At 40.3% G+C, this 27128-nt stretch overlaps 1 protein-coding gene across 1 annotated transcript in view; it reads right to left on the minus strand.

Moving 5' to 3' along the window:
* The window catches only part of unc79 (UNC-79 domain-containing protein), a 346819-nt gene extending 328423 nt beyond the window's left edge, over positions 1–18396 (minus strand). Inside the window, exon 1 of the mRNA XM_068229169.1 lies at positions 18334–18396. Within this exon, the coding sequence (XP_068085270.1) occupies positions 18334–18355 (22 nt within the window). The 5' untranslated portion in view covers positions 18356–18396. The remainder of the gene's footprint in view (positions 1–18333) is intronic.
* Positions 18397–27128: the final 8732 nt, after the last annotated feature.

Consider the following 27128-nt stretch of genomic DNA (forward strand, 5'->3'; position numbering starts at 1 on the left):
CACCCCTCACGTCAAAGGGATGTGATGCTTCATAATTTCCATGTTGGTTATTCGCATTAGTTTCATTTGGCTATTCTTGATACATTTTCACCACAGCAGCATGTGAACAGTCCACAAATTGCGAAGTTTCAGAAATACTGCCAGTCTTCACCCGGAAGCCAATGATAATTTGTTTCTGCAACTCAATCACTTGCCCCTTTTATCCACGACATCAATGAGTGAAATGTATGCATAGAGTCTATTGCACACCTTACTTTCCCAACAAGTTATCTCACAACATACAACATACTTCATGGACCACGTGCAGATGATGTCAAACATAGGAGGTAGTCATAATAATCCGACTCAAGCATTTCAGTGGGCTTAGCAGACCAATATCTGCAGGCTCAATGAGGAAAACAATGGGAACCATTCACTACTCATTTTCCTAGTAAGCCTCTTCAGTGACACTCAGGCTATTTATAGCGGAACTCTTGAGGTTCCAGCCAGCGTGAAACTGAATGGCCAAAATACACACAATGACGTACAAGTCATATATTACATTTTTCATCAGCTTGTACTAATAATATGTAACTGCAGTTATAGTTGCTTTGTGTATTGCACTATATTGGCACTCTCTTGGAACAACGGTGAAGAAATCCTAGGGCAATTCAATCTCATCATCATCATCATCATCATCATCTTCGACACTGATCAACTCCAGCCGCCCAGGTGTGGTATACAAGCTCTTTCCATCTTTGTCCCTCAATGAACTAGTTTTCTCCTGTAACCTTCTCCCAATCTTGTCTTCTCTGCTCGACATCATTCTTTACTAGATCGGTCCATTTTTCTCTGGGTCTGCACATGGGTCATTTTCGTCTTATTTCTCTTTCATAGCCAACGGCTGTAGCCGTGTTGAAACACCGGATCTCGTGAGATCTCCGAAGTTAAGCAACATTGGGCGGGGTGAAGATTTGGATGGGTTGCCACGCGCTGTTGGTGGGGGTTAAGGGAAAGGAGGAGCGGAACGGAACTGGCCACCCTACCGCACATAAACTCCGGCTCAGGACACCTCTGCGGAGGTTCGGACCTGCCTTCGGGCAGAATACACCCTTACCTTACCTCTCTTTCATATTCCCATCTTGTAGTCCTGCTGACAGTCATCCTTTTTTACATGGCCAAACCACTTCAGTCTTACCTTTTGGATTTTTTGTAGTAGAGAGTCTCCTGTCCCTACCTCCTCTTGGATTTTTTATTTCCTGATCTTGTCCTTCCTGATCTTCTGGATCATACTGCATGGGAACTTCATTTCTGCAGCTAGGAGTTTTGAGTTGTCTTGCCTCATTAATGTAGTAGTTTCCAGCCTTTCTGATGTCCAGGAATAGTAAAAATAGTGGTTTCCCTTTTCCCCAGTGCATTTCCATTAACATGCTGACAGCAAAGGTAAGGTCTGTAGTTGTTCTTCCAGGCCTAAAACCATGTTGTTCTTCTTCCAATAATATATGATCTTTTCCGGACATTTTTGACTATGAAAGCAGCATAATCTCACAGTAGTTAGTGCATTTCCATCTGTTCTCCTTCTTGAAAGGGGCTGCCTGGATGAAGTGTGAAAGATGTGCTCGGTTCACCCAGGAGGACATGCAAGCGGTTAAACATTACACAAACTCAGGTAGGTTTTCGGCAGCGATATGATAAAGAAGGGCTAGAAATAACCACAAAAAACCTTCAGAACTGCCAATGGTGGAGTTTGAACCCATCACCTCCTGAAATCAAGTTTACAGCTATGAAGCCTATACCATGCAGTTAACTTGCTCAGTCATTTGTAGTTTTGCCTATAGGTTTACAGACGGATACCCATCCTAACACCATGTTGTTATTCAGGTGAAAATTCCATCCTAGGATCTACTAGGATTCAAGATGCAGCCATCTTTGTAAACAGCCAACAGATAAGCCATTGAGCTATTTCACGTCCATATTAAAAGGGGGGGGGGGGGGGGCATTTCTGTGATTGGTAGTAGATATGTCACAGGATAGGAATTTCATTCAGAAAAAGTTCCTTTGATGAAATACATCCCTCCATGCTGCAGATACATTTCAACAGACAGCAGCCGTGGTTGCTTGGCAAGTAATACTAGATAACAGTCATTTCTTAATTCTAAACAGAAGTTAAAAAAGAAAGGAAGATGTACTACAGCATTTACTTTTATGGCAATGATGGGTTAGGAAAGGGCTAGAATTGACAGTGACAGTGGAGCATTTGCCTGGTGTGACATTATCTTCAGGGCTGTTGACAGTGGGGTTCAAACCCACTATTTTCCAAATACAAGATGACAGCTACGCGATCCACACCACATAGCCACTTGCTCAGTAAAGGAAGAGATTTGACTCTTCGAAGAGTGAAGATTCAAAGATATTAGGAAAGAAAAAAAAAAGTGAACAGCCATGAAGGGTGTAAAAATGTAAAACACTCTATATCTTGCAAACCTAATACTATTGGGTCTAGAAGAGAATAAGGAGTTGACCCAGGGAAGTCTGATAGAAAATATGAAAATGAGAAGTCTAGCACAAGTAAAAGGAAGCAATGTCAGACTCAGCTAGGGCATGGTTACCATACATTGTAACATGGAAAAGGAGACACCTTTAAAAAAATAAATTAACATACATTACATTACATTTTTGCATGAAAATTCATGTGGGTGTTAAAATACTGGTTTTTTTTTTTTTTTTTTGCTATTTGCTTTACGTCGCTTCGACACAGATATGTCTTATGGCGACGATGGGACATGAAGGGCCTAAGAGTGGGAAGGAAGCGGCCGTGGCCTTGATTAAGGTACAGCCGCAGCATTTGCCTGGTGTGAAAGTGGGAAACCACGGAAAACCATCTTCAGGGCTGCCAACAGTAGGTCTCGAACCCACTATCTCCCGAATAATGGAAACTGGCTGCACTTAAGCGACTGCAGCCATCGAGCTCGGTAAAATACTGTATTAGGCCTTTACCTTAAAAAACATACCTTTACAACAGTTGCAGACCTCAAACAGTAGCAAATATATCTCAAAATACAGCTTAACAGAGGCCTACAATCAGTCTTTTGATTTTTGTTCCTGTCAAATGATATTTGCTAAATGATTCTATTTTACTAAAATAAATATGCTGATATTTCTTTCACATACCAGTAATGATAAACATGTTCTCGACACATAACTCTGAGGAATAAAAATATCTTAACAGAACTAGGATTCAGTCTATTTCTTTATTGTCTGCGTTAAAAGAAAATGTTCTCTCAACATCACCATTATGACCTAGAATAGCAAAACAGAACTGGACAAGTTTCAGTAATTCAGGCTGATGAATAGCATCGTCACCTGTACTGAAATAGCGAACTCATATTTCATGTGCTATTACAACTGAAAGGAGATAATTCATTGAACTGTTCAACACACTCATTCAAATAATCTAGACATAATGAATAAAGTTGCGCTGGGCTGAGTGGCTCAGACGGTTGAGGTGCTGGCCTTCTGACCCCAACTTGGCAGGTTCAATCCTGGCTCAGTCCGGTGGTATTTGAAGGTGCTCAAATACGTCAGCCTTGTGTCGGTAGATTTACTGGCAGATGAAAGAACTCATGCAGGACTAAATTAAGGCACCTTGGCATCTCCGAAAACCGTAAAAGTAGTTAGTGGGATGTAAAGCCAATATTATTATTTTTATTAGTATTATTATTGTTAATAATAAAGTTGCAAGTCCGACTTGAGGTTGAATGGTCAGTATTGAAGCTTTTGGTTCAGACGACCCTGGGTTCGATTCCCGGTTGGATCGGAGGTTTTAATTGGGTCTGCTTAATTCCCGACTCGGGAACTGGAGGTGTTTGTGCTTGTCCCAACACTGTCCTCTTCATAGCCACACAACACACCAACCACCACCACATCCCTCCATATAGAGTTGGCGTCAGGAAAGGTATTCGACCGTAAAACAGAGCCAAATATACATATGTGACATTCCACACCCGCAACCCCACAACGGAGAGGGAAAAACAGTAGAAAAAGATTAATAAAGTTGTGATATTTGTTGAAGTTCGTATATTCATCTCCATAATCTTAGTCGTTGAACGCAGTCAATACTTGTTAATGTAAAAACCACAATCTATCGGTAGACCTATATAAAATAAGAGTTTTGTCTGTACATTGCTCCGAATTTAAAAAGAATGGCATTTCTGTACTGGTCATGTCCAATGTAACAAGGAAATGCACTTTTTAATTTTTTGCCATTTCTGTCTGTCTGTCTGTCTGCCTGCCTGCCTGCGCATCGTGAGAAAATGGCAACGAGAATTTAATGGAAATCAGTATGTAAAGTTGGGGAATGAGGCACTACAATCTAGGCTATCATTTATTCACGCTGAGCAAAATGGTAGTTTAGGGGAAGGCCTAAAATATAATTCTCACATATTTGTTATTACTGGTGCTATCAATAAATACTACCTAACTAAAGTTATATAGAATTAAATTTCCAATCATTTATATTTACATTTTTACCATATCAGCTATGATAACAGAGATATTCATGAATATGTATTTTGGTTGCTAAGTCGATATCAACGTCGAGCCACGAGAAAATGGGTATACAGAATTTAATTAAAAATCAGTATGTAGAATCAGGGAATAAGATACTACAGTCTAGGCTATAAATAATAAAACAGTAGTTAAGGGGAAGGCACCTAAAATTTAATTTTTAAATATCGATGTTAATGGTCCTAAGAAAAAGTACTACATACCGGTAACAAAAGTTATAGAGAATATGGTGGAAAATAGATGGGGAATTAGATAACTTTCTTCTTTAGCATGCAATTCCTATGGTTCATACATTTTCTGATACTGCTGGTACGTAACACATTGGTTCATCATAGTATTCCAGCTGTTCAATGCCTACTCTGAAGTGCAAACTTAATTAAATAATGATAGGAAGGAATGAAAACATTTAGTAGTAGAAGTAGTAGTAACAGGAGTGGTAGTGGTACTAGAGGAGTGTTCACATCTGTCTGCGGCCTAGTCATTCCAGCTCTGGAACTTCATACTGTTAGATCGGCAGCGTAGTACTATTCGTTAAAAGTGAGAAAGTGTGCACTTGAATGAGTACCGGTATTTCATATGATGGCATTGCTTTTAATCGCGACATTCCTATTGACATCATTGTAATGTTGATTTCAGTTGGAAAAACCACTGAGACAGTCTTTCTGAGGATGTAGAAAGGTGGAGAGTGGTGGTGGTGATCTTCACATGAGGAAAGACGTATGGTGATTTCCCTGTCGCGTTTCTGGGGTAATGCTAAGAGCTAGTAATGTTATTGGCTACAAGTCCCACTAACTACTTTTTTACGGTTTTCGGAGACGCCAAGATGCCGGAATTTTGTCCCGCAGGAGTTCTTTTACGAGCCAGGAAATCTATCGACACTAGGCTGACATATTTGAGCACCTTCAAATACCAAGTGCAACTGGGCAAACCGAGCTCGATAGCTGCAGTCGCTTAAGTGCTGCCAGTATTCGGGAAAGGTGGAGAGTGAGCGTCTGCCATTATAATGAAAACTCCGCAGTCTTTTTTATTTATTTATTTATTTATTTATTTATTTATTTATTTATTTATTTATTCATTCATTGTGCTTCAGACAGGTACAAACCTAATGATGTGAAACACATATACATATACTATTACATTAGATAAAAACAAATATTAAATTAAAATTATAATACCTCTTATGAAAGTCCTTGTAAAATAAAGTCATAAATGAAATAAAAAAAAATACACTTTTCTTCAGTAACATAGTATTACAAATATTCAGTTACATATGCACATATTATAACAAGGTATTTAAAATATTACAATTAAAATTATTTACGAACTGCTTTAAAGCTGCATTAGTACTGTAATTATACATGATGGTAGTGATGTTATCGAAGATAATAATGATGATGAGCTAGATGGTATAACTAGAAACTAGAATATTAACTAAAGTTATGAGGCTAACAATGGGAATCAGCAAAGTGGGATTTTAACTTAGAACAGAAAACAATTAAGTTATTTGTTTACATTGTTTTACTATGGATGTGTATGTAGTTGCAAATATATCTATTCTATACTCATTGCTATATTTATTAAATATTTTCATTGAGTTTAACACTGGTGAATTACTATGTTGTTGGGTTCTTGATCTAGAGCAGTAGAAAGTAACATATTTCGGGCGTGTAGATGGATTAGGGACAGACAAGTTGAACAGAGAGAGCAAGTTAGAGCTACCAATAATATTGTTAAATAATTTGTAGACAAATAGAAGAACTGCAATTACTCGTCTTTTTGCTAAGGACTTATAGCCAAGTTGTTTCATTAAGTCATCATACGAATCAAATTTAGGATAATTATTAGTTATTTTGTACGTAAGGTACCGTATCTAAGAAATTTGTTTTGCACCATTTCAACTTTGTTTTCATATAGTTTAAAGGTGGGATTCCAAATGGTTGGTGCATATTCCAGCCGACTTCTTACAAAGGAGTTGTATAATAGCTTTATTGCCTCGGGATTTGTGAAGTCACGTGTGCATCTCTTAATAAATCCTAATATTCTGTAAGCATCTGCAACTACTTCGTTTATGTGCAGAGAGAACGTCAATTTAGCGTCAAAATGCACGCCAAGATCCTTGATAAAATTCACTGATGACAGATTGGTATTCAAAATATTATATGAGTGACTAATTTTATTTTTATTCCTGGAAAATACCATTACATGACACTTGTTAATGTTAAAATCTAACTTGTTAATAACGCTCCAATGTGATATGCTGTCTTCACATGAGGAAAGACGTATGGTGACTTCCCCGTCGCGTTTCTAGGGTAATGCTAGCTTTACGTTCCACTAACTACTTTGTTACGGTTTTCGGAGACGCCGAGATGCCGGAATTATGTCCCGCAGGAGTTCTTTTACGAGCCAGGAAATCTATCGACACTAGGCTGACGTATTTGAACACCTTCAGATACCACCGGAATGAGCCAGGATCGAATCTGCCAAGTTGGGGCCAGAAGGCCAGCGCATCAACCGTCTGAGCCACTCAGCCCGGCAACTATGCAGTTTAATACAAGCTTACTCATAACGTGTAGGCCTACACTACCTAACCTAGACTTCTGTATGCAATGTAGATTTACGTAGCGAAGCACGGGTACATCAGCTATTTGAAGATCAAATTATAGGCATTGAGTCATCAACAGGAACATTTATAGTGCAAGATGATTGCTTGAATCAATTTCTTATTTTTCTATCACAACATCAACACGTGGGGAGAGATTACACAATTAATTACTTCTGTCTTTCAGCGAGCATTGACATTCACATGCTACTTCAGAGTACGGAAACACTTTTTTCTTCGGAACACTACTTCTAACTTCTGCACTAGGCCTACTTAGCACAGTTTGAGCCGTCTTATAGTCTACAGTCTGTTGATTCTATGATCTATGGTGTTTCCAGTCCAGTGTTGCCAACAAATACGCATCATTTCCTACAAAATCAACGTTCAGTAACCACCAGAATCCCATTAGAAAGTATCTCATTAGCACCAGGAGATCACTAAATAGTTAATAAAAATATGCCCAAATTTTCGATAGCCTACATTTTCAATTCATTTTTAACAAGGACCAAGAATGTTAGATTGAAACAAATACAGTATTTGGTTGAAACAAAAACAGTAGAGACAATACACGACACTGAGGGAGATATCGAGGGACAGCTATTGGAGCTCACTCTAGCGGATAGACCTGAACGGTACTGATTTTGTCATAAGCAGGTCATAAGAGCACGTGTATTTTTGTGTGAAGTTTTTGGTGTTATTTATGCGTTTTCAGTGAGTTGACATAATTAAATAGTAGCGTGTGCCATTCCTTGATATCTCCTCTCAACATGAGGGGAAAGGTATGTGTTGTGTTTGGCTGCAGTGATTACGTAGTAGAGAAAAAATGCGTGCTCGTTCTTCAGGTCCCTCGTGACAAGAACATGTAAGTAATATTGTGTTTGCATATATATTCTTCCAGTGACAGAGATTTTTATAGTACTTCATAATCTTCTGACCTGCTCGACCCATGTTTTAACGGGCTTAAAATATAATACGCATATTTTATTGTATAGTGCAGCAGTTAACCTTCAATACTGATGTGTTGTTGTAGGTGTGATCTGTGGGTTGTGAAATGTCACAGTAGCGATTTGGATAAAGTGTACAAGAAAGAAGGGACGTTACGCTTGTATAAGAATTATAAGATCTGTTCAGATAATTTCCAGGCCAGCGACTTTAAAAATCCTCGACTATACAGCCAAGGGTATGTTACATTCTTACTCTAATTGTACGTAAATATTCCTCAAAGTATCACTATCGACAACATTTTCAAACTTTTCTTTCTTTTATCCCTCTTCTCAGATTAAAGCCGGGATTTTATAGATTTTCTTTCTGTTAGTAGGCTTCATGTTAAGAGGAAAATTGTCCAGCTATTAAATGTTAATTCATTGCATCATATGTGTAAGGAATGTGCCGATATTTTTATTGACAAATGTCTTAATGTGATGATACATTGTTTTTAAATGAGGAAAAAAGGCAAATCCAACCGTAAGATTTCAGGCAGGTATGCTAAAGCTAAAAAAGTAATGCATAAATGAAAGATCAAGCCATTTCACAGCAGTCCATTTCACACCTTGTTTATATGTCTAATGTCAGTCTTTGAATAATAAACTTTTAAATAATTCTTCAATCATTTATCCAGAATTGCTTTAGAAACTTCGAAGTTAATATCTCAATACCACTTTCTTTCTAGACGTAATTTATTTATCCATTTCCGTATATACATTTCCATTGATATTTGAATTTAGCGCGATTTGTTCAGGTCAAGTCACTAGGAGCGCCACCGTCGAATTGTCTCCCATTTTAGCAAGGCGAAATCCGTAAGTGTCGTGTATTGTCTCTACTGTATTTGGTTGAAATAACCACCTTCGGTTACAAGATGCAAATGTCCTAACACATAAATTCCCTATGGGAAGAATGAGCCTGCCTGTTAATGAGCAATAACAGTGTTCTCAAATAATCGTGTGAGGGACCTAAATCTAATAAATAAAAATAACTATTGTTTTTTATTATCTATCAGCATAAACACGGTCGTTTTCTAGCCATTCGGAAACAATAGGCCTATAATTGTAGTGAAATCCACACTTTTTGAAATGAATGTTTTATATTCACGAACCTTTTTTTTTTCTATTTGCTTTACGTCGCACCGACACAGATAGGTCTTAAGGCGACAATGGGATAGGAAAGGCCAGGAATGGGAAGGAAGCAGCCGTGGCCTGCACTAGGGTACAGCCCCAGCATTTGCCTGGTGTGAAAATGGGAAAACACGGAAAACCATATTCAGGGCTGCCGACAGTGGGGTTCAAACCTACTATCTCCAGGATGCAAGCTCACAGCTGCGCGCCCCCTAACCTAACGGCCAGCTCTCCCGGTATATTCAGAAACTACTTCTCTCATAGTAGTATCAATATTTGCTAGGAGTTAAACCAATAATTTTCAAGTACTATAGTAGATTTTAAAACCTTCAGATCTGCTACCGTTTACTATGTAGACAGAAAAAGTTCCCATCATTCAGATATTCAAAAGCACAGATTTGGTAGAAAAATCTCTAAATTGGCAACACTGTGGCACATTATTTGAAAAGATTTATTCCTCTCGTCAAACAAATCGGGTGTTCACCCGGGCACCCAGCTACTCAAGGCGCATGCGATCTGGAATGCTCCTCCAATCGTCGTTAGACGATTCCTAATTTCATAAATAACAGTTTATATAGGTGTACCGGGTGCCTGCTGCCATTTCTTGATGGATACAGTACTTTTGTATCCATCTCTTGGCACAGGCCAGAGTAAAATGTAGCTTCCACCGAAGTCCCAGTCTCATCCATGGCTGTGACAATATGGAAGCTGCTGGGGTATGGGTGGTGCTGAGTAATGACATTCAGAGCACGACTAGTGCATCTGAGTGCTATGAAAGGTGTTGCTCATAGGGTCAGTCGTGCTGCAATAACACTTGCTGACCCAGTGAGGAAAGCAATGGCAAACTACCTCACTCCTCGTCTTGCCTAGTACGCCTCATTTTGGTGCTGCCATTGGTTTTTGCGGTTTCCTTATAACCGCATAACCTTTGGTGGTGCTATTTGAGGATCCAACCAGCCTCTGGGCTGATGACCTAACAGACAGACATAGGTGTACCGGTACGCCATCCACATAGAGATACCAGTATGAACCGGAGTTATACACGAAGTCAAAAATGTATGGGTGCAGAAGGACAACATTTCTAACGCCTCCTATCATAAGGTACGTACTTATTTTCATAATTCCAATTGTTATGTCATGTAATAGAGTGCCTCCATAGCTCAGGCGGCAGCGCACCGGCCTCTCACCAAAGGGTTCCGTAGTTCAAATCCCAGTCACTCCATGTGAGATTTGTACTGGACAAAGTGGAGGTGGGGCAGGTTTTTCTCCAGGTGCTCCGATTTTCCCTGTCATCTTTCATTCCAGCAACACTCTCCAACTCTCGGCAGCCCTAAAGATGGTTTTCCTCGGTTTTCCATTTTCACACCAGGCAAATGCTGGGGCTATACCTTGATTAAGGCCACAGCCGCTTCCTTCCTACTCTTAGGCCTTTCCTATCCCATCGTCATCCCCATCATTTGCCTGGTGTGAAAATGGGAAACCACGGAAAACCATCTTCAGGGCTGCCGACAGTGGGATTCGAACTCACTATCTCCCCGATGCAAGCTGACAGCCGCGCGCACCTAACCGCACGGCCAACTCGCCCGGTATAAAACCACCTACCACCTTCTCTATATTTAATGCCTTAGCAGCCTACGAAGACTACCATATTTCGAGGAAACTTAACATCTAGGAGTGCAAAATGGCACTCTACCTCCCTCAGGTCACTTTGGTGGGGGGGGGGGGCGGCAGAAAACGCCTTGCCCTCCCAAAGTCGGCGCCACTGGGATGTTGCCTGATCAATCCCGCTGGAGTGCAGGTTATACGAAACGCGGTTATTTCGGAACAAGACTTTGCTAGACCAATCTCGTTGGAGTGCAGGCGATGCGAAACATTGTTATTTCGGAACACGATGTTGCGGCGTACTGTTCGTTTTAAGAACAGTTCCGGGCCACTGTTCTCTATTAACCTTGGGCACGCCTACAGGAGAGTTTTTGACACCACCTGATGACCCAAGTCTGGGGTGGGTACACATGCTGTCTCTTGGAGGTTTGCTCGTCCCTTCCGATTATTTCATTGAACTGATCACTAAATTCGAACTGATACGGAAGAACAGATTTGAACAGGGAACCTGAAGTTGTGAACAATATGTTTGTAAAGCTGAAAAGCCGTTTTCCTGACGTCCATCCTCAAGTCTTGAAATCATGTTAAGATCCGAACCTTACTCCATTTGCGTTGGTTGGCAAAAAACGTAAAAAAAAAAAAAAAAAAAGTCTGCCCGTAAGCGAAAAGCGGGATTGTGGCATTTATCAACGAAGTAAATGTTTTCAAGGTCAATAAATGTTCGTGACCGTTATATTTGTTATTTTAAACTTCGCGTACAAAACCACGGGACCTTTGCCCATTACCCAGAACTTGGAAAAGAACTTATTTCGTATTCTGTTTCGCTTTCGTCGACTACGATTCGAACTGTAGACCTTTTGATGAAAATCGAGTACAGTAGGTAGTGAATCTACTACACTATGATACTCTTCTTGACTTATGTGAACGGCAAAAAAGACAAACCATTTATCTGATGCTAGTAATCCAAGACTTGAAATTAACACTGTTTGTGATATAAAACAAACTCCATCTGTCAGTCACAGTGAGGTGCAGATTCCATTTATTTCGTCAACATTATCTTCACTAAGGTACGAGTGAATAACAGGATAGTCGTACTTGTCCCGAATCTGTTGATTTAAACCGAAAATATCGCACACTTCTAAGAACCTCTTATAGTATAGTGTTACGATGTCGATGTTATATTTTATCTTGTACAGAATATCTGTTTCTATAGAATACATTGTATGGCATTCCAAAATTCTAAAATATCACTTCGGCATGTTATTAAAATGCGAAACATTATCCGCGCGCTAATACAATCTGCCGTCAGCGACTACCAGCGATGTTCCATGGTGACGTCACAGCGACAGCCAAAGGCAGGCCGTAACGCGGAATGACTAACCTCACTGTTCTCTGTTAACCTTGGTTCCGAGTACAGAACTGTCGTGTTATTTTTCCTCCCTGACAAGCAGCTCCAGTTCAGCAGGCTACACAGTAGAATGCGAAGGTCGGTTAAAATGCAGATATGACCAGGGGCATAGTCAGAAGGGTGGGAGGGGGGGGGGTGAGAGGGGGTAGTGGGGGTTAGAAACCCCCCATGGAATTTTTACTAAAATAAAATAAACAAAAACTGACAATAAACTAAATAAACATGAAGAGACATTTGTAGAACTAACAGATCTATAATTCACTTATATCAGTGTCCTTAAAATAACAAATCATACACTGACTGACAGAGCAAATGCAACGCCAAGGAGGAGTGGTTCGAAAGGGATGAAAGTTGGGGGAAAAAACAGAGACGGCACGGACGAATAATTGATGTTTATTTCAAACCGATATGCAGGTTACACAATGCGCACGGCATCGACTCAGTAGGATGTACGACCACCGCGAGCGGCGATGCACGCAGAAACACGTCGAGGTACAGAGTCAACAAGAGTGCGAATGGTGTCCTGAGGGATGGTTCTCCATTCTCTGTCAACCATTTGCCACAGTTGGTCGTCCGTACGAGGCTGAGGCAGAGTTTGCAAACGGCGTCCAATGAGATCCCACACGTGTTCGATTGGTGAGAGATCCGGAGAGTACGCTGGCCACGGAAGCATCTGCACACCTCGTAGAGCCTGTTGGGAGATGCGAGCAGTGTGTGGGCGGGCATTATCCTGCTGAAACAGAGCATTGGGCAGCCCCTGAAGGTACGGGAGTGCCACCGGCCGCAGCACATGCTGCACGTAGCGGTGGGCATTTAACGTGCCTTGAATACGCACTAGAGGTGACGTGGAATCATACGCAATAGCGCCCCAAACCATGATGCCGCGTTGTCTAGCGGTAGGGCGCTCCACAGTTACTGCCGGATTTGACCTTTCTCCACGCCGACGCCACACTCGTCTGCGGTGACTATTACTGACAGAACAGAAGCGTGACTCATCGGAGAACACGACGTTCCGCCATTCCCTCATCCAAGTCGCTCTAGCCCGGCACCATGCCAGGCGTGCACGTCTATGCTGTGGAGTCAATGGTAGTCTTCTGAGCGGACGCCGGGAGTGCAGGCCTCCTTCAACCAATCGACGGGAAATTGTTCTGGTCGATATTGGAACAGCCAGGATGTCTTGCACATGCTGAAGAATGGCGGTTGACGTGGCGTGCGGGGCTGCCACCGCTTGGCGGCGGATGCGCCGATCCTCGCGTGCTGACGTCACTCGGGCTGCGCCTGGACCCCTCGCACGTGCCACATATCCCTGCGCCAACCATCTTCGCCACAGGCACTGCACCGTGGACACATCCCTATGGGTATCGGCTGCGATTTGACGAAGCGACCAATCTGCCCTTCTCAGCCCGATCACCATACCCCTCGTAAAGTCGTCTGTCTGCTGGAAATGCCTCCGTTGACGGCGGCCTGGCATTCTTAGCTATACACGTGTCCTGTGGCACACGACAATACGTTCTACAATGACTATCGGCTGAGAAATCACGGTACGAAGTGGGCGATGCGCCAACGCCGTGTCCCATTTATCGTTCGCTACGTGCGCAGCACAGCGGCGCATTTCACATCATGAGCATACCTCAGTGACGTCATTCTACCCTGCAATTGGCATAAAGTTCTGATCACTCTTTCTTGGTGTTGCATTTGCTCTGTCAGTCAGTGTACATGCACCTTAATTGTGTTCTTCCATCATTTTTTAACTATAACCGCCCCCCTACCCCATCGGCCGATCCTGGTTACGCTGTTGGATATGACTGTACTGTCCTCTCCTCATATGTCAGAAACGAAGGAAGTGTGGAGTTTATACTCCTTGTCTCTGAAGAGTATACAAGAAAGGGCACACGAACCTTCAATGTTACCGGTACAGGAGTGAGAGAGGGCCAAACACGGTAATTTCCTGGAATATGTGATGCAGAATCCTAAGATATACAAACAAATCGGGATGATTAATCACAATTGCTCGGAAACAGAATTCGAAATAATAATCACATGCAGGAAAACTTGAATTTCCCACTAAGTTGTGCACTTTTTCAAGATATGATAGCGTATGGGAAGTCCAATGGTTAACTATTTTCTGAAAGTAAGAATTAATGAAAGGTATTTCTGAAATTTGAGATTCCGACTCATTGGCTGAATGATCAGCGTTAAGGCCTTCTGTTCGGAGGGTTCTGGGTTCGATTATTCTGGCTCGGAGACTGGGTATTTGTATTTGCCTCCTCTTGATATTCAGACAACTCACCACACTACCAACTTCCGCAGAAATACGCAATAGTGATTACATCCCTCCACGTAGGGTTGGCGTCAGGAAGAGCATCCGATTGTAAAACAGGGCCAAATCCACATGTGCGACACAGTTTGCACCCGCGACACCACAGGTGTGGAAAAAACTGTAGAAAAATAAGAAGATTTCTAAAATTTTAGCAAAATATTATGTGCAGTCGAGTTTCGAGATTGTTCATGAAATAACCGATAGGCCTACAGAAAGTCCAATGACTCCGTTATTCTACTCGTTCCACTTCACGTTACGTCATGTAGATTTACAATTTCAATTAATATTTTAATATTTCTTATAGCAGCTGGAACGCAAAAAGTGCCCGTTTTAAAATGTTTCAACCACGAGTCAATTTTAATAAAATATGCATTGGAATGGTTTATACGTTTCTTTATAAATATTCCATGTTTCCAAGAAGAAAAGCTGTTATCAGTTTTGAACGGTACCTTTTTCTCGGCTCGGGGTGGTTGAAAAATTGCGTTCTTGGTCGTGTTCAGTGACGTAAATTTAGGGCCTGCAATACCTGAATGCCACTCTGCGCGGAAAAGGTGAAATCGTGATGTGTTTATTAGAATGAGCCGAAAAAGTTTGTGTTTATAGGGCGTATGTAGGTAATTATTATCGGAAGGTTGCACCTTTCTGCAAATTATTGTTATTGTGTTGCATCTAAGAGCGCTGTTTCTCGTAACAGAGGCACGCTCTGTGATTAGCTTCATTATTACAAACAAACGGTATTAGGAGGTCATGAAAAACATTTCCCATCAACTTTTCCCACGAGGCCGTTCGACTATCAATGACAGCTTTGTTTTTGAATATTTTTAGTAGTTTTTACTTGCGTATGCCTAAATGTTTACGATGTATACAATGGTTGAGCCAGCTCACAGTTCATCACCAGAAATATCATCACTTCCTAATTCATGCCAAACGCTTTCAGAATCAGAACTTTCAAGACTGACTACAAGTGACTGAACTGGAATCTCTTCAGAAAGGTGGTCTTTATTCACAATATTTTTTTTGCAATTTCTATGGCATGTTTTATAAATATTTTCCAGGGCTCACGCGTAACGGAACGTAAGATTTCTTAGCATAGGTCTCTTGTCATATTTACGCTTTTCCCCTCCTCTTCAGCGTTCGCTTGGTTTATTTTTGCGAGGTGGTCAAGCTGACATTCTTCTTCGCCGCTTTTTTTTACAGACCGATGTGATATTCCAAGGCAATCAGCTGTTCGTTGATAAATAAGAAATCGCTTTTCACTAATCTTCTCACCGTCTAAAGTAAGGAGTCAAACATCATTCACGATCATGTGAAGCTCAAATTCAGTTCGAGGCATCTTGTAGGAATCTACTCTCGCCAACACACTGAACAAGACTGAACTGAGTAGATAAGGAGATGGAAATTATATAGGTGGAGAACCGTAACATCAGAATTAAATTGACTCATAGGAGGAAAGGACAGGGTGAAGAGGCAAGAACAATGCAGTAGGTAGCAGCGGAGAGGTCAGGCTGGTACGAAGCGTTCCGCGTGTCTCGAACAACTACGGCAACATTCGCGGCTTTCTCTGTACCGGCCAGCCACTGTTCCATATCACTCTACGTAGTCCACAGCCGTACAGCATAATCATTGGACATGAAGATATAAGCCTATAAAGATTACAACGCGACGAAGAACGCAATTTTCCAACCACCCCGATCCGAGTAAAAGGTATCATTCATAATTTAGAACTTTTGTCTTGGAAACATACAGTTCTGAAATTTATAATATATATAACATTCCCATTACGTTAAAATTTGGACTTGATCAGAAACTTCTTTTTAGAAACAATTTTTTAAAGTTGACGCATGGTTGAAACACATTGATAAACGGGCACTTTTTTTGCATTTCGCATGCGATAAAAATATAAAATAAAATCAGGCCTTTGCTGGCGGAACCTACTGTTTACAGTGCACTCTTCTGGTATAGGCTAGAGCAATTTTGTTACTTTAATTGATCTGTCTCTGTCTTATCCTTGGCTTTGACAATATGAAAGTAACTGGGGTATGAGCGATGTTAATAATGCCACTCCTTATGCAGCCAGTCCGTGTTATGAATGGTGTGAAAATGTTGCTCAAAGGGTCGGTTGGTGCATGCATTTCAGTGGGGTTGGCAGAATGATATGTAATAGCAACTTCTGGATCGGCGAGGAAAGCAACGGGAAACGACCTCACTCCTCATTTTCCTAGTACGCTTCTTCAGTGATGCCTAGGCCGTCTATGACAGCTGATGGCGGAGCTGCTGAGGATCCAACCAGCCTTCGGGCTGAGGACTGAACATACATACATACATACATACAACATAAAATGTATAAAATATAAATACATATTAAAACGTACGAGACCCAACGTAGTGAAATGAAACAAGGAAAAAGATGAAGTTATTGGATTTTCTGTTGGCCGTGCGGTTAGGGGCGCACAGCTGTGAGCTTACATCCGGGAGATAGTGAGTTGGAGTCGTCAGCTTTGATGATGGTTTTCCATGTTTCCCCATTTCAGACCAAGCAAATGTTGTGGTTTTACCTTAATTAAGGCCACGGCCGTTTCCTACCCACTCCTAGGCCTTTCCTGTCCCATCGTCGACATAAGACCTATCTGTGTCGGTGCGACGTAAAACAACTTGTAAAAAAAAAGTCTCTAGAGAGGAAACCTCGATATCTCTGATAAGTTTACAGGAGTGCACCGGATGAAGCCAAGGAGGTAAAATTAAAAATGAAGGACAACTGAAACCTCAACCAGCCCGATACCGCTGATGTCGGAAGAAAACCAAAGTTAGTCGCGGGTATATGGACAGAAAAGATAAGCAAATGAATCTCACAGAAGTAATTACAGACAATGCTAAACCTACCTATAGGGGCCGCTTGTATTGTAAGGGTCCTCTAAAATTACTCACACCTGAATAGTTTCTGATAACTTGAGTGATTGTACTGATGTAAGTGAATGTTAATATTTGAATTTTAATATGATAAAGTTGTTCCGTAACCATAACATTGAAATAAGATTATGTCCGAACATTTTAACCAGAGTGATTATGGAAAACCGCCTGTTTAGTCCTAGAAAGCTACCAGGAAAACGGATCGAACCACTCAAATTTTACTTCCTGTTCCTCTTTAGTATCGTCTCTTATAACGCAAAACTGATAATGAATACATTTAAAAAAGGGATTGTTAAATACCATAAACACCAATCGAAATGAAGACAAATACTGTAGAACCCAGAAAGAAGTTTTCATCGCATATGTGCGACTACAAAAACATAAGTAAGAATGTTTTTCTGAAGATGTCTTACGCAACATTATTAATCCTAAGCTTTAAAGTGAAAAAAATGTTTAAAACACATTGTATTATAAGTTAATGTATTAGTTCAGGCAGGCTATTTGTGCACATTAAACTTTCATTTACTGCCAAACCTTTATCTTTTACTTGAAATTTTGTTTACATTAGAGCATTCGTATGTATCGTAAGGAATGATCATGTGGTAAGTTATTCATTGTTTTAGGTCGAGAACGCATTTTTACAAATATGATTGTTTTTCATGGTACTTTGGAGAAAATTCGTTAGGTTAGAAACGTTTTAAAAATATATGCATTTGCTTCTTAAGATGCGGTAAGAGTTATAAGAACAAAGGCTTAAACATACTTTTAATGTATGTCAGAAGTACGCCATCTTGTTAACTAACGCTAAGCTATAAAATCAATATATTTATGTAAAACTCACATGCAGCTGCCCTCGTACCCATGCTTGAGTTAAACTATTTATAAACACGTTTGTAAAATAAATGCTATCATTCTTCTTCAAACACCATTTGCTGTAGTTTGAAGAGGCTGTTGTCTCTTCAAGACAATAATGTCAACACCCTCCCTACGAGGGGTTGAATCAAGGAATATCAAACGAGGAGATGTGGTACATACACCGCTCTGGACACAGCTCCACCAAAGATATTGGAGCATCTTAAAGGGGAAGTACCCATAATGTATGGTTCCCGTTGCTGGAATGCGCGCCTTTAATGAACGAGAGATGCTAAAGCTAGAGGCGGAGACACTTTAAAAATGGCACAGTGATGATGATTATTAGCAAGTAGTTATTGTGTGCGTTGTAGATTCTTTTAGGAATAAGGGGTTCCGCGACAGCGTACAACTATAATAATAATAATAATAATAATAATAATAATAATAATAATAATAATAATAATAATTCAACTACTGTTTGGAGGCATTTCCATTCGACGACATTTAGGCAGCCTGCATGTCAATTTCGACGTTCCGTTTTACTCTACTCGATGGTACACAAACCGAAACTCTACTGAACGATCTATGGCTGATATTTTGTCGAGTAAACACCAAATATGTCTGCAGAGATATTTTACATGCCGATAACATACGAAACTTTTTCGTCCCTTTGAACATCCTGTTACCTCGGCCGGATTTGAACCCCGCGGTTTTGGGAACTGGGAGCCTATAATAATCCATTATTATTATTATTATTATTATTATTATTATTATTATTATTTACTAGTATTTACGAGTTTCTTTAGTATGACATTTAAATGTACTATGTAGTATACCAGACTGAGTTGCTAAGACGGTAGAAGCGCTGCCTTCCAATTGTTAGCCCAGGTTGAACCCGGTTCAGTTCGCTGATATTATTTAAAGCTGCTGAAACACTCCAGTCTAGTATCGAAATATTTACCGGAACGTGAAAGAATTCCAGCGGAACAAAACTTCGGTATTTTGATTCTCCGAAAACCGTAAAAGTATTTAGTGGGATGTAAAAACCAATACCCTTATTGTTATAAATATAGTATTCCATAAAACTACACAAATAGCCTAGAAGTTTTTGGTTTGTAAGTAATTTTTTACAATTTGTTTTACGTCACACCTACACAAATAGGTCTTATGGCGACGATGCGATAGGAAAGGACTGGGAGTGGGAAGAAAGCGGCTGTGGCCTTAATTAAGGTACAGCCCCAGCGTTTGTAAGTAATGTGGCATCGTACTCCACCACCACCTCCACTGCATTCCATTCTGGCCACAGATTATTGCAGATAATAAAATCATTATGGATATACAGTATTACTGACACTTATTTCACGAGAGAGACACACAGTTCGCACGCAATAATGATGACCAAAATATTTCTAGTCTCTAAACATTTAAAAAAAATACGGCAAAAATCTAAATTTTATGCAATAATAAATGTGTTAGACCTAACGTTCAATTCCTGTTTCTATCACAGATCTAAGATTGGTTGAGGGTCTGGAACATTCAAATATGTGAAGTGTTCTTTAATCCTAAAGGTAGTAACTCATGTCAAGTAACATGTCATTAATGTCGGCAAAATTCATCGTAGCCTATGGCTGACCGTTCTATAACCAGCCCTACCCCTAAGAAGACAGCTGTCAGTTAGTTGTCCATTTACCAACGCGCGTCTGTGATATCCTAGGGTTGATAGATAGCAAGAACACAAGTGTCGGTAAATTAAGTCATTACAATCCTTACTTCGAATATCGGTATTGATAACAACATAAATATATGTCAAAATGTTCGTGACATAGGCTTAAGTTCATCAAGTAAAATACGCTTGATCAGATGACATTTCTTACCTTTCTGAAATAACAAATAAACACTGTATATTTTTTCGTCCAGTGAAAGCAAAATATTGGTCCTTAGTGCTCGATATCTTCCACAAATGACGAAATACGTTTCCTTGTACAGCGAATGATGACATTATCGACACACACTGTGGATGTTTACAAGAAAGTTAACAATTATTAGTTCAGCACTTCATAACATATCTATTAATAGGGAATTATGAGATTTAAATACAATAATAACAGTACATTTCCTCCTAGCCGCGGAACGGTATACTTTAATAAGCGTTATTGTCGCTTACGCAAAGGTTGTTTGGGGGAAGTGGTTGCCCCTTACTTATATACACCACGCTGGACACATGAAGCTGAATAGTTGCATAAGAAATCTACGTCGCGGCGAAGTCTGTCTGTCTGTAAATACTGTACACATGGATTGTCCGCCTCCTTGGCTGAATGATCAGCGTCGTGGCTTTCGGTTCATTAAGCTCTGGTCTCGATTCTCTATCAGGCTGGGAATTTTAGCCATGTTTTGGTTAATTCCTCTAGTTCGGGGACTGGGTGTTTGTCATCGTCATAATGCACGTCTTTATTTACATACAACACATCACAGTACTAACCCCCCAGAGAAACACCGTAATGCCGAATGCACCCATCCACATAATGTGGAAGTCAGGAAGAGCAACCGTCTGTAAAACTAGTATCAACCCACATGAGTGCCGACCCCAGATAATAGGGATGAGACGAGGAGAAAAAAGTTGATTGTTAGCTTGTTTCTTCTTTATTTTTATTGTGATTAATAGTTAGTTTTCCAAACAGGAGAGAAAGGACAATAATATATTTGCTGTCACACTGCTGACGTAAATACAGTATCTGTCTTGACTCCAGAATTAAGTTTGATGAAATAATAATAATAAATTAGCATTATTAGGTAGGATGCTGTAAATATATTTTTTCCAACACATATTTAATATCATTGTTTAAAGAATATTTTTATCAATTTTTCCTGACATACCGTACATGAAAAAATAAATATCACTCAATTATTTTAATTTATAGTAGCTTTAATGAATATGATTGTAAACAGCTAAACAGATAGAAAACTAGCAGTTGTAATAATCTACAAAATGAATGTAAAAAGTGTATACATATTTTCTATTTTGATACTGTGTAACATATAGTGGATAAAAATTTAAAAATTCTTATGATAGTTGTTTTTAGACTAAGTAGGGTCATATAAAGAAGTATTCGATTGATACCATATATTTTTCCTGTTAGGCGCATTATGTATATTCAAATGTATTGTCCATCATGAAACTTGGAAATATGCAAGAAATGATGATTGCGGCATAGCTTTAGTAGAATGGTCAGAAGACCAAAATGTACATCTTATATTCGATGCAAAAGACAAAGGCACGGTTAGATCTGCTGCTTGGAAGCAAGAGTCCAACCCACACCTCTGTTTTGTCATATGTGACTCTGTTGGCAACCCTCTACCCATGATAAGAGAAGTTTTTGGGGGACTTCCCAAATAGTCAACACAGACCAATCTTCCTTGAGATGGGCATCTCTGTTCCCTTAATTAGATGTTTCCCATGCCCACACTGGAACTTTAAAAAGGCAAACTGGACGAAATTCTCTGAAGAGCTGGACAAATGCATCAGATGGATTCCGGCAACCAGCAATAATTATCAGAGATTTGTAGGGCTTGTGAAATCTGTAGCCAAAAAACACATCCCAAGAGGCTACAGGAAAAAATACGTTCTGGATGGAGTGAACAGAGCGATGCCCTATACAAAGATTTTCTTGAAACAGGTGCCCATACGACCGGTGAGGAGCTATTGCAGAGTCTGGATGAAAATCGTAGACAGAAATGGACAGAAACAGTTAAGTAACTTGGATTTCTCTCATTCCAGTAGAGAAGCCTGGAGCCTACTGAGAAAACTTGGAGGAAGCTCAAGAGGAGGTAGAGAGAAGTCAACTATCTCACTAAACAAAATAGCCTCCCATATTGTTTTAACTTCAAGGGTTACTAAAGATAAAAAAACATACAAAAATGGTGAAAAAGAACCTAAGGATACTTAAATGTACCTCTCCAACATCTTCCGAGTACTCTGAAGCCTTCACAATTGATGAGATTGATACAGCATTAAAGGACATGAAAGTTGGTAAGGCACGAGGTTTTGATGGAATACATCCTGAATTTATCGTAAATATGGGATGGAATGCGAGAAGGTGGTTGACGTGCTTCTTTACCCACATAGTTCAGACAGGTGTTCTTCCTAAGGAGTTTAAGATGACTAAAATCCTTGCCATATTGAAACCTGGCAAACCAAAAGATATACCACAAAGCTACAGACCAATCGCTCTCCTCAGTTGTTGCTATAAACTCCTTGAAAGACTACTATACAACAGAATTAGCATTGTAATTAATCAACATATTCCTATTGACCAAGCTGGTTTTAGGCAGAATCGTAGCTGTTGTGACCAAGTCCTTGCACTCACAACATGCATTGAAGCAGGATTTCAGCAACAGTTGAAAACCTCTGCTGTTTTTCTGGATCTTTCTGCTGCTTATACACAGTTTGGAGAGAAGGGCTGCTGTATAAACTTTTTCAGGTATTACCATGCAAAACCATGGTACAATTAATTGGAAACATGCTGAATAATAGACTTTTTCAGGTTGTTGTAGGGAATAGGACTAGCAAGCTGAGAAGATTGAACAATGGTCTCCCTCAAGGATCAGTCTTGGCTCCTCTCCTGTTCAATCTGTATATATCATATTTGCCACCAACGAAATCTAGAAAATTTTGCTATGCTGATGATATAGCTTTAGCTACAAGTCATAGTAACCTGAAAGAAATGGAGAACATTTTAACTGATGACCTTTCCATTCTTAGTGACTATTTTCGGAAATGGAGACTCCAACCAAACACCAGCAAAACTGAGGTGTCCTGCTTTCATCTAAATAACAAAATGGCAAACTGTACTCTCCAAGTATCTTTTAATGGTAAGGTCCTCAGACACAATAATTACCCAAAGTATTTAGGTATAACATTAGATTGGACACTCTCCTTCAGGCAACATCTCGTAAATACAGCAGCAAAGATTAGGAGTCGTAACAACATTCTGCAGAAGTTGTGTGGTACAACCTGAGGTGCTTCTGCAACTACCTTGAGATGTTCTGCCCTTGGTTTAGTTTTCTCTGCGGCAGAATATTGTGCTCCTGTGTGGATCAACAGCTGCCATGTGAAACTTGTGGACACTCAACTCAACAACACAATGAGGATTATTTCAGGTGTAATAAGATCAACTCCTACCCACTGGCTTCATGTCTTGAGCAACATCATGCCTCCTTCATTCCGTAGAGCACAAGCACTGTTGAGAGAATACTCCAAGATAAATGAGAACCCTGACTTGCCCATCCACTCCAATATTCCTGACCTTCAGAGGAACCGGTTGAAATCTAGACATCCGCCAGTTAAGTTCGCTCAGAAGCTCACAGAAGACAATTTCAACCCCTATGCCCAATGGAAGGAAGATTGGATCTCAAAAACAGGTGAACATCTCTGGCCTTTCTTCCCACCTAATTCGAGGTCTGATCTCCCAAGAAGAACTTGGACCATCCTTAATAGGATTCGATGTGGTCATGGTGTCTGTGCTGCGTCCCTGTATAAATGGGTAAAGATACAATCCCCCGAGTATGACTGTGGTGCTCCTTTTCAAACCATTGAACATGTTGTAAAGGAGTGTAGCAGAAGAGCCTACCCTGGAGATTGGTTTGATTTTCTAGAGGCCAATACAGAGGCTCTAGAATGGATAACATCTTTGGACATTAAAATATAATGTACTTGTTTTCTTGTTTCTGTATATATGTATATATGCCATACGATAAATAAATCTCGGTCATATTTAGATATTAGATGTGCTATTAATTATTGTTATGTGATTTACTTGTGATCCATACTGCGAAATAATGAAGCTGAACTAATATTATCAAGAAAATGAATTACAGTATGTATGGTTTATTTCCTTGAGCCGGCTCTACAATCTAGGCCTCTCATGCATAAATTAATGGGATGAGGATAAAAATGTTAAATACAGCGTTTTTGTAATATCTGGGGTCGAATGGATCACCCAAAGCATTATTTCAGTAATTTACATCAAACACCATGGAAATACCACCATGTCCACTGGAGTGGACTTCATGCATTAATAGATTCATCCTATGCATATCATTTCATTCACTGTCTTTCATTTTCTTGTGTGGAAAATGGCAAAGCTGTCTGGACAAAGTGACACATTACACTTAGTTCTCCCAAAAATGGAGGTAGAGAACCACAAAACTTATTGTCTGTCCTTGTCCATGTGGAATTGGGCTTATTTCCCATCCCATAGAAGTGGATGCCTGCCTTTGGGATGTATCTGTAGCAGGGGGATCAAAATGCTGTTCGTTCTCCTCCTCAACTTCTTCTGGACTCAGGAATAACGACATTGTGGGGGATCACAGGTGTTGCTTTCCAGTCTTCATCAGCAATTGTACAATCAGAGTCATCCAGAATGTTTTTCAATTATCACCCGTATTGGAAAAAGATAATAATAATAATAATAATAATAATAATAATAATAATAATAATAATAATAATAATAATGTAATAAACATATGATGGTTGAAAGTAACTAAATGATGATTTTACAAATCAGTGAGCAAATATACTCATTACATTTCTAATGTTAGGCTATTATTATAATATAAGTATAGGTACGGTTTTAAAAATATATTTAAAATACACGGATATACCATACTAACTACAGAAATCAGAATAATCCCGAGTACTACGCATGTATGACATATACCACAGTGGATACAGCCATGCACATGGTTGTGACCATTCATGCATAACGTCCACCACAGTGGACATGAACATATAGCGCAGTACACATACAGTGAGGAAGTTTCTGGATAAAGGAAATGTCTCACAAAACCATATATACTATGATAAAAGATATTATAATTTTTTACCCTATCTTTACTTCTTCCACAGAAGGATTTTGTTGTTATTGTGGGACCATGTACATAGCCATCCTTCCTCCCCGCCATTTTGGTCACACACTTGTAGAAGAAAGGCACCTGCTGCTCCAATAGTTGCCTTTTCCGCCATAAGGACGCAGCACTGAATAGAACACGTCTACTAGAGTGGACTTCATGCAATAGGGGATACGGATAAAGTGCTAGTGAGCTCTAATATCAGCCAATAGTAGCCGTCCACTGTAGTGGACATGATGCATGAGAAGGCTAGAGACCGGGCCTGTTTCTTACCGGGAGGTCCCGGGTCCGATTCCCGACCATACAATGGAGTTTTACCCGGATTTGAGGTCTGTTCGATGCCTACTCAGCTTATGTGAGGACAATTGAGGGCCTATCTGATAGTGAGACAGCCTTGCGAGTCTAGAAATCCAGGCCCAGGAGTAATAGTCGAGAGGAATCGTCACGTGTTGATCACGCGCCACCTGGAAATCTGTAGGTCTTCAGGCTGAGCCGTGGCACCTGGATAGCGCCATAGAGTTTGTTTCTTTCTTATTTCTTTGAGTTTGGTAAAGCGTTGCATAGGAAATGAGATAAAAAGGAAGAAATCATCAAAATGAAGTAGTGATAATATTATTACAACCGGCTCCACTTGCTACGTGAAAGTCTGTATAAATTCTCTTAGATAAATAATTTCAGCAACTATTTTACGGGCAATACGAGGCTACAAGGTTGAAACCCTTCTCAAGTTGAAGCTAACTGTGTGGGTCCTGACTGTGAAGTGGAGATGGGAAGCCTTAACCTCAACAAAACCATGGCTGGGTAGGGCATGTGTGTTGACTGACGGAGACTACCGAGCACTGAAGGAGGTGGTAGAGGAAAATGACACGTTATCACATGATGTGAATAAAACAGTTCCAGTAACTGCACAGCTAATACCATAACTGCACACCAGGAGATATGACTGAGGTTTGTTCTAGACTCTTCTCTTTTACCCTCGACAGGAAGTGGTGATATGTCAGGAGTCATTTGTGAGTTTTTGCCATACTGATCGATCTTTAACAAGCTGTGCAATCTTGAATAAGTAAAACAAGTGTACTTATCCAATCAACTCAACTCTTTGGTGTTTGGATCTCCCTCCCGGTATCTACGCTTCTATGACCATCTTCAGTACCTTAAGAATGCTTGGTTATCTTCTCCTTGAGCCTGTCTTTCAGTCTGATTTCCTCAAGAACCACAGTGTTGATCCAGTGTTCCATAAAAAGTATGCGCAGGACTCCACAGAGGACCCATATTTCCAGCACTTCTATCTCCTTCCTGTCAGTTGCCATGTCTCAATGGCAAATGTGGCAATCACAAATAACAACGCACACATTTTAAAATTCTTGGTTATGGTCCTGTCACTCCACATCTTGCAAAGTTTGGCAGTCACCATGCGGACCAGGTCAAGGTGTCTCCTTATCCCATCTGAGCAGCCTCCACTGACTGAGAGAGTTTCCGGTTAGATAAATCTCCCCAATACCTCAAAATTAGCTACTCTACTCATCTGTGGCAATTAGCTGTTTGCTCTGTCCACGATCATGCCTTTCATTCTGTGCAGGCACCCACCCATTAACCGTACACTTCACCAATGAACGCTAAGTGCTGCTCCTAGTCTGTGGACGACTGGAGACATATGATTTGGAGTGATGAAATGAAATGGCGTGTGGCTTTGAGTGCCGGGAGTGTCCGAGGACAAGTTCAGCTCACCAGATGCAGGTCTTTTGACTTGACTCCCGTAGGCAACCTGCGTGTCGTGATGAGGATGAAATGATGACGAAGACGACACACACCCAGCCCCCATGCCAGCAAAATTAACCAAATAAGGTTAAAAATCCCGACCCTGCCGGGAATCGAACC

Source organism: Anabrus simplex, chromosome 9 (genome assembly GCF_040414725.1).
Source record: "Anabrus simplex isolate iqAnaSimp1 chromosome 9, ASM4041472v1, whole genome shotgun sequence".
Lineage (NCBI taxonomy): Eukaryota > Metazoa > Arthropoda > Insecta > Orthoptera > Tettigoniidae > Anabrus > Anabrus simplex.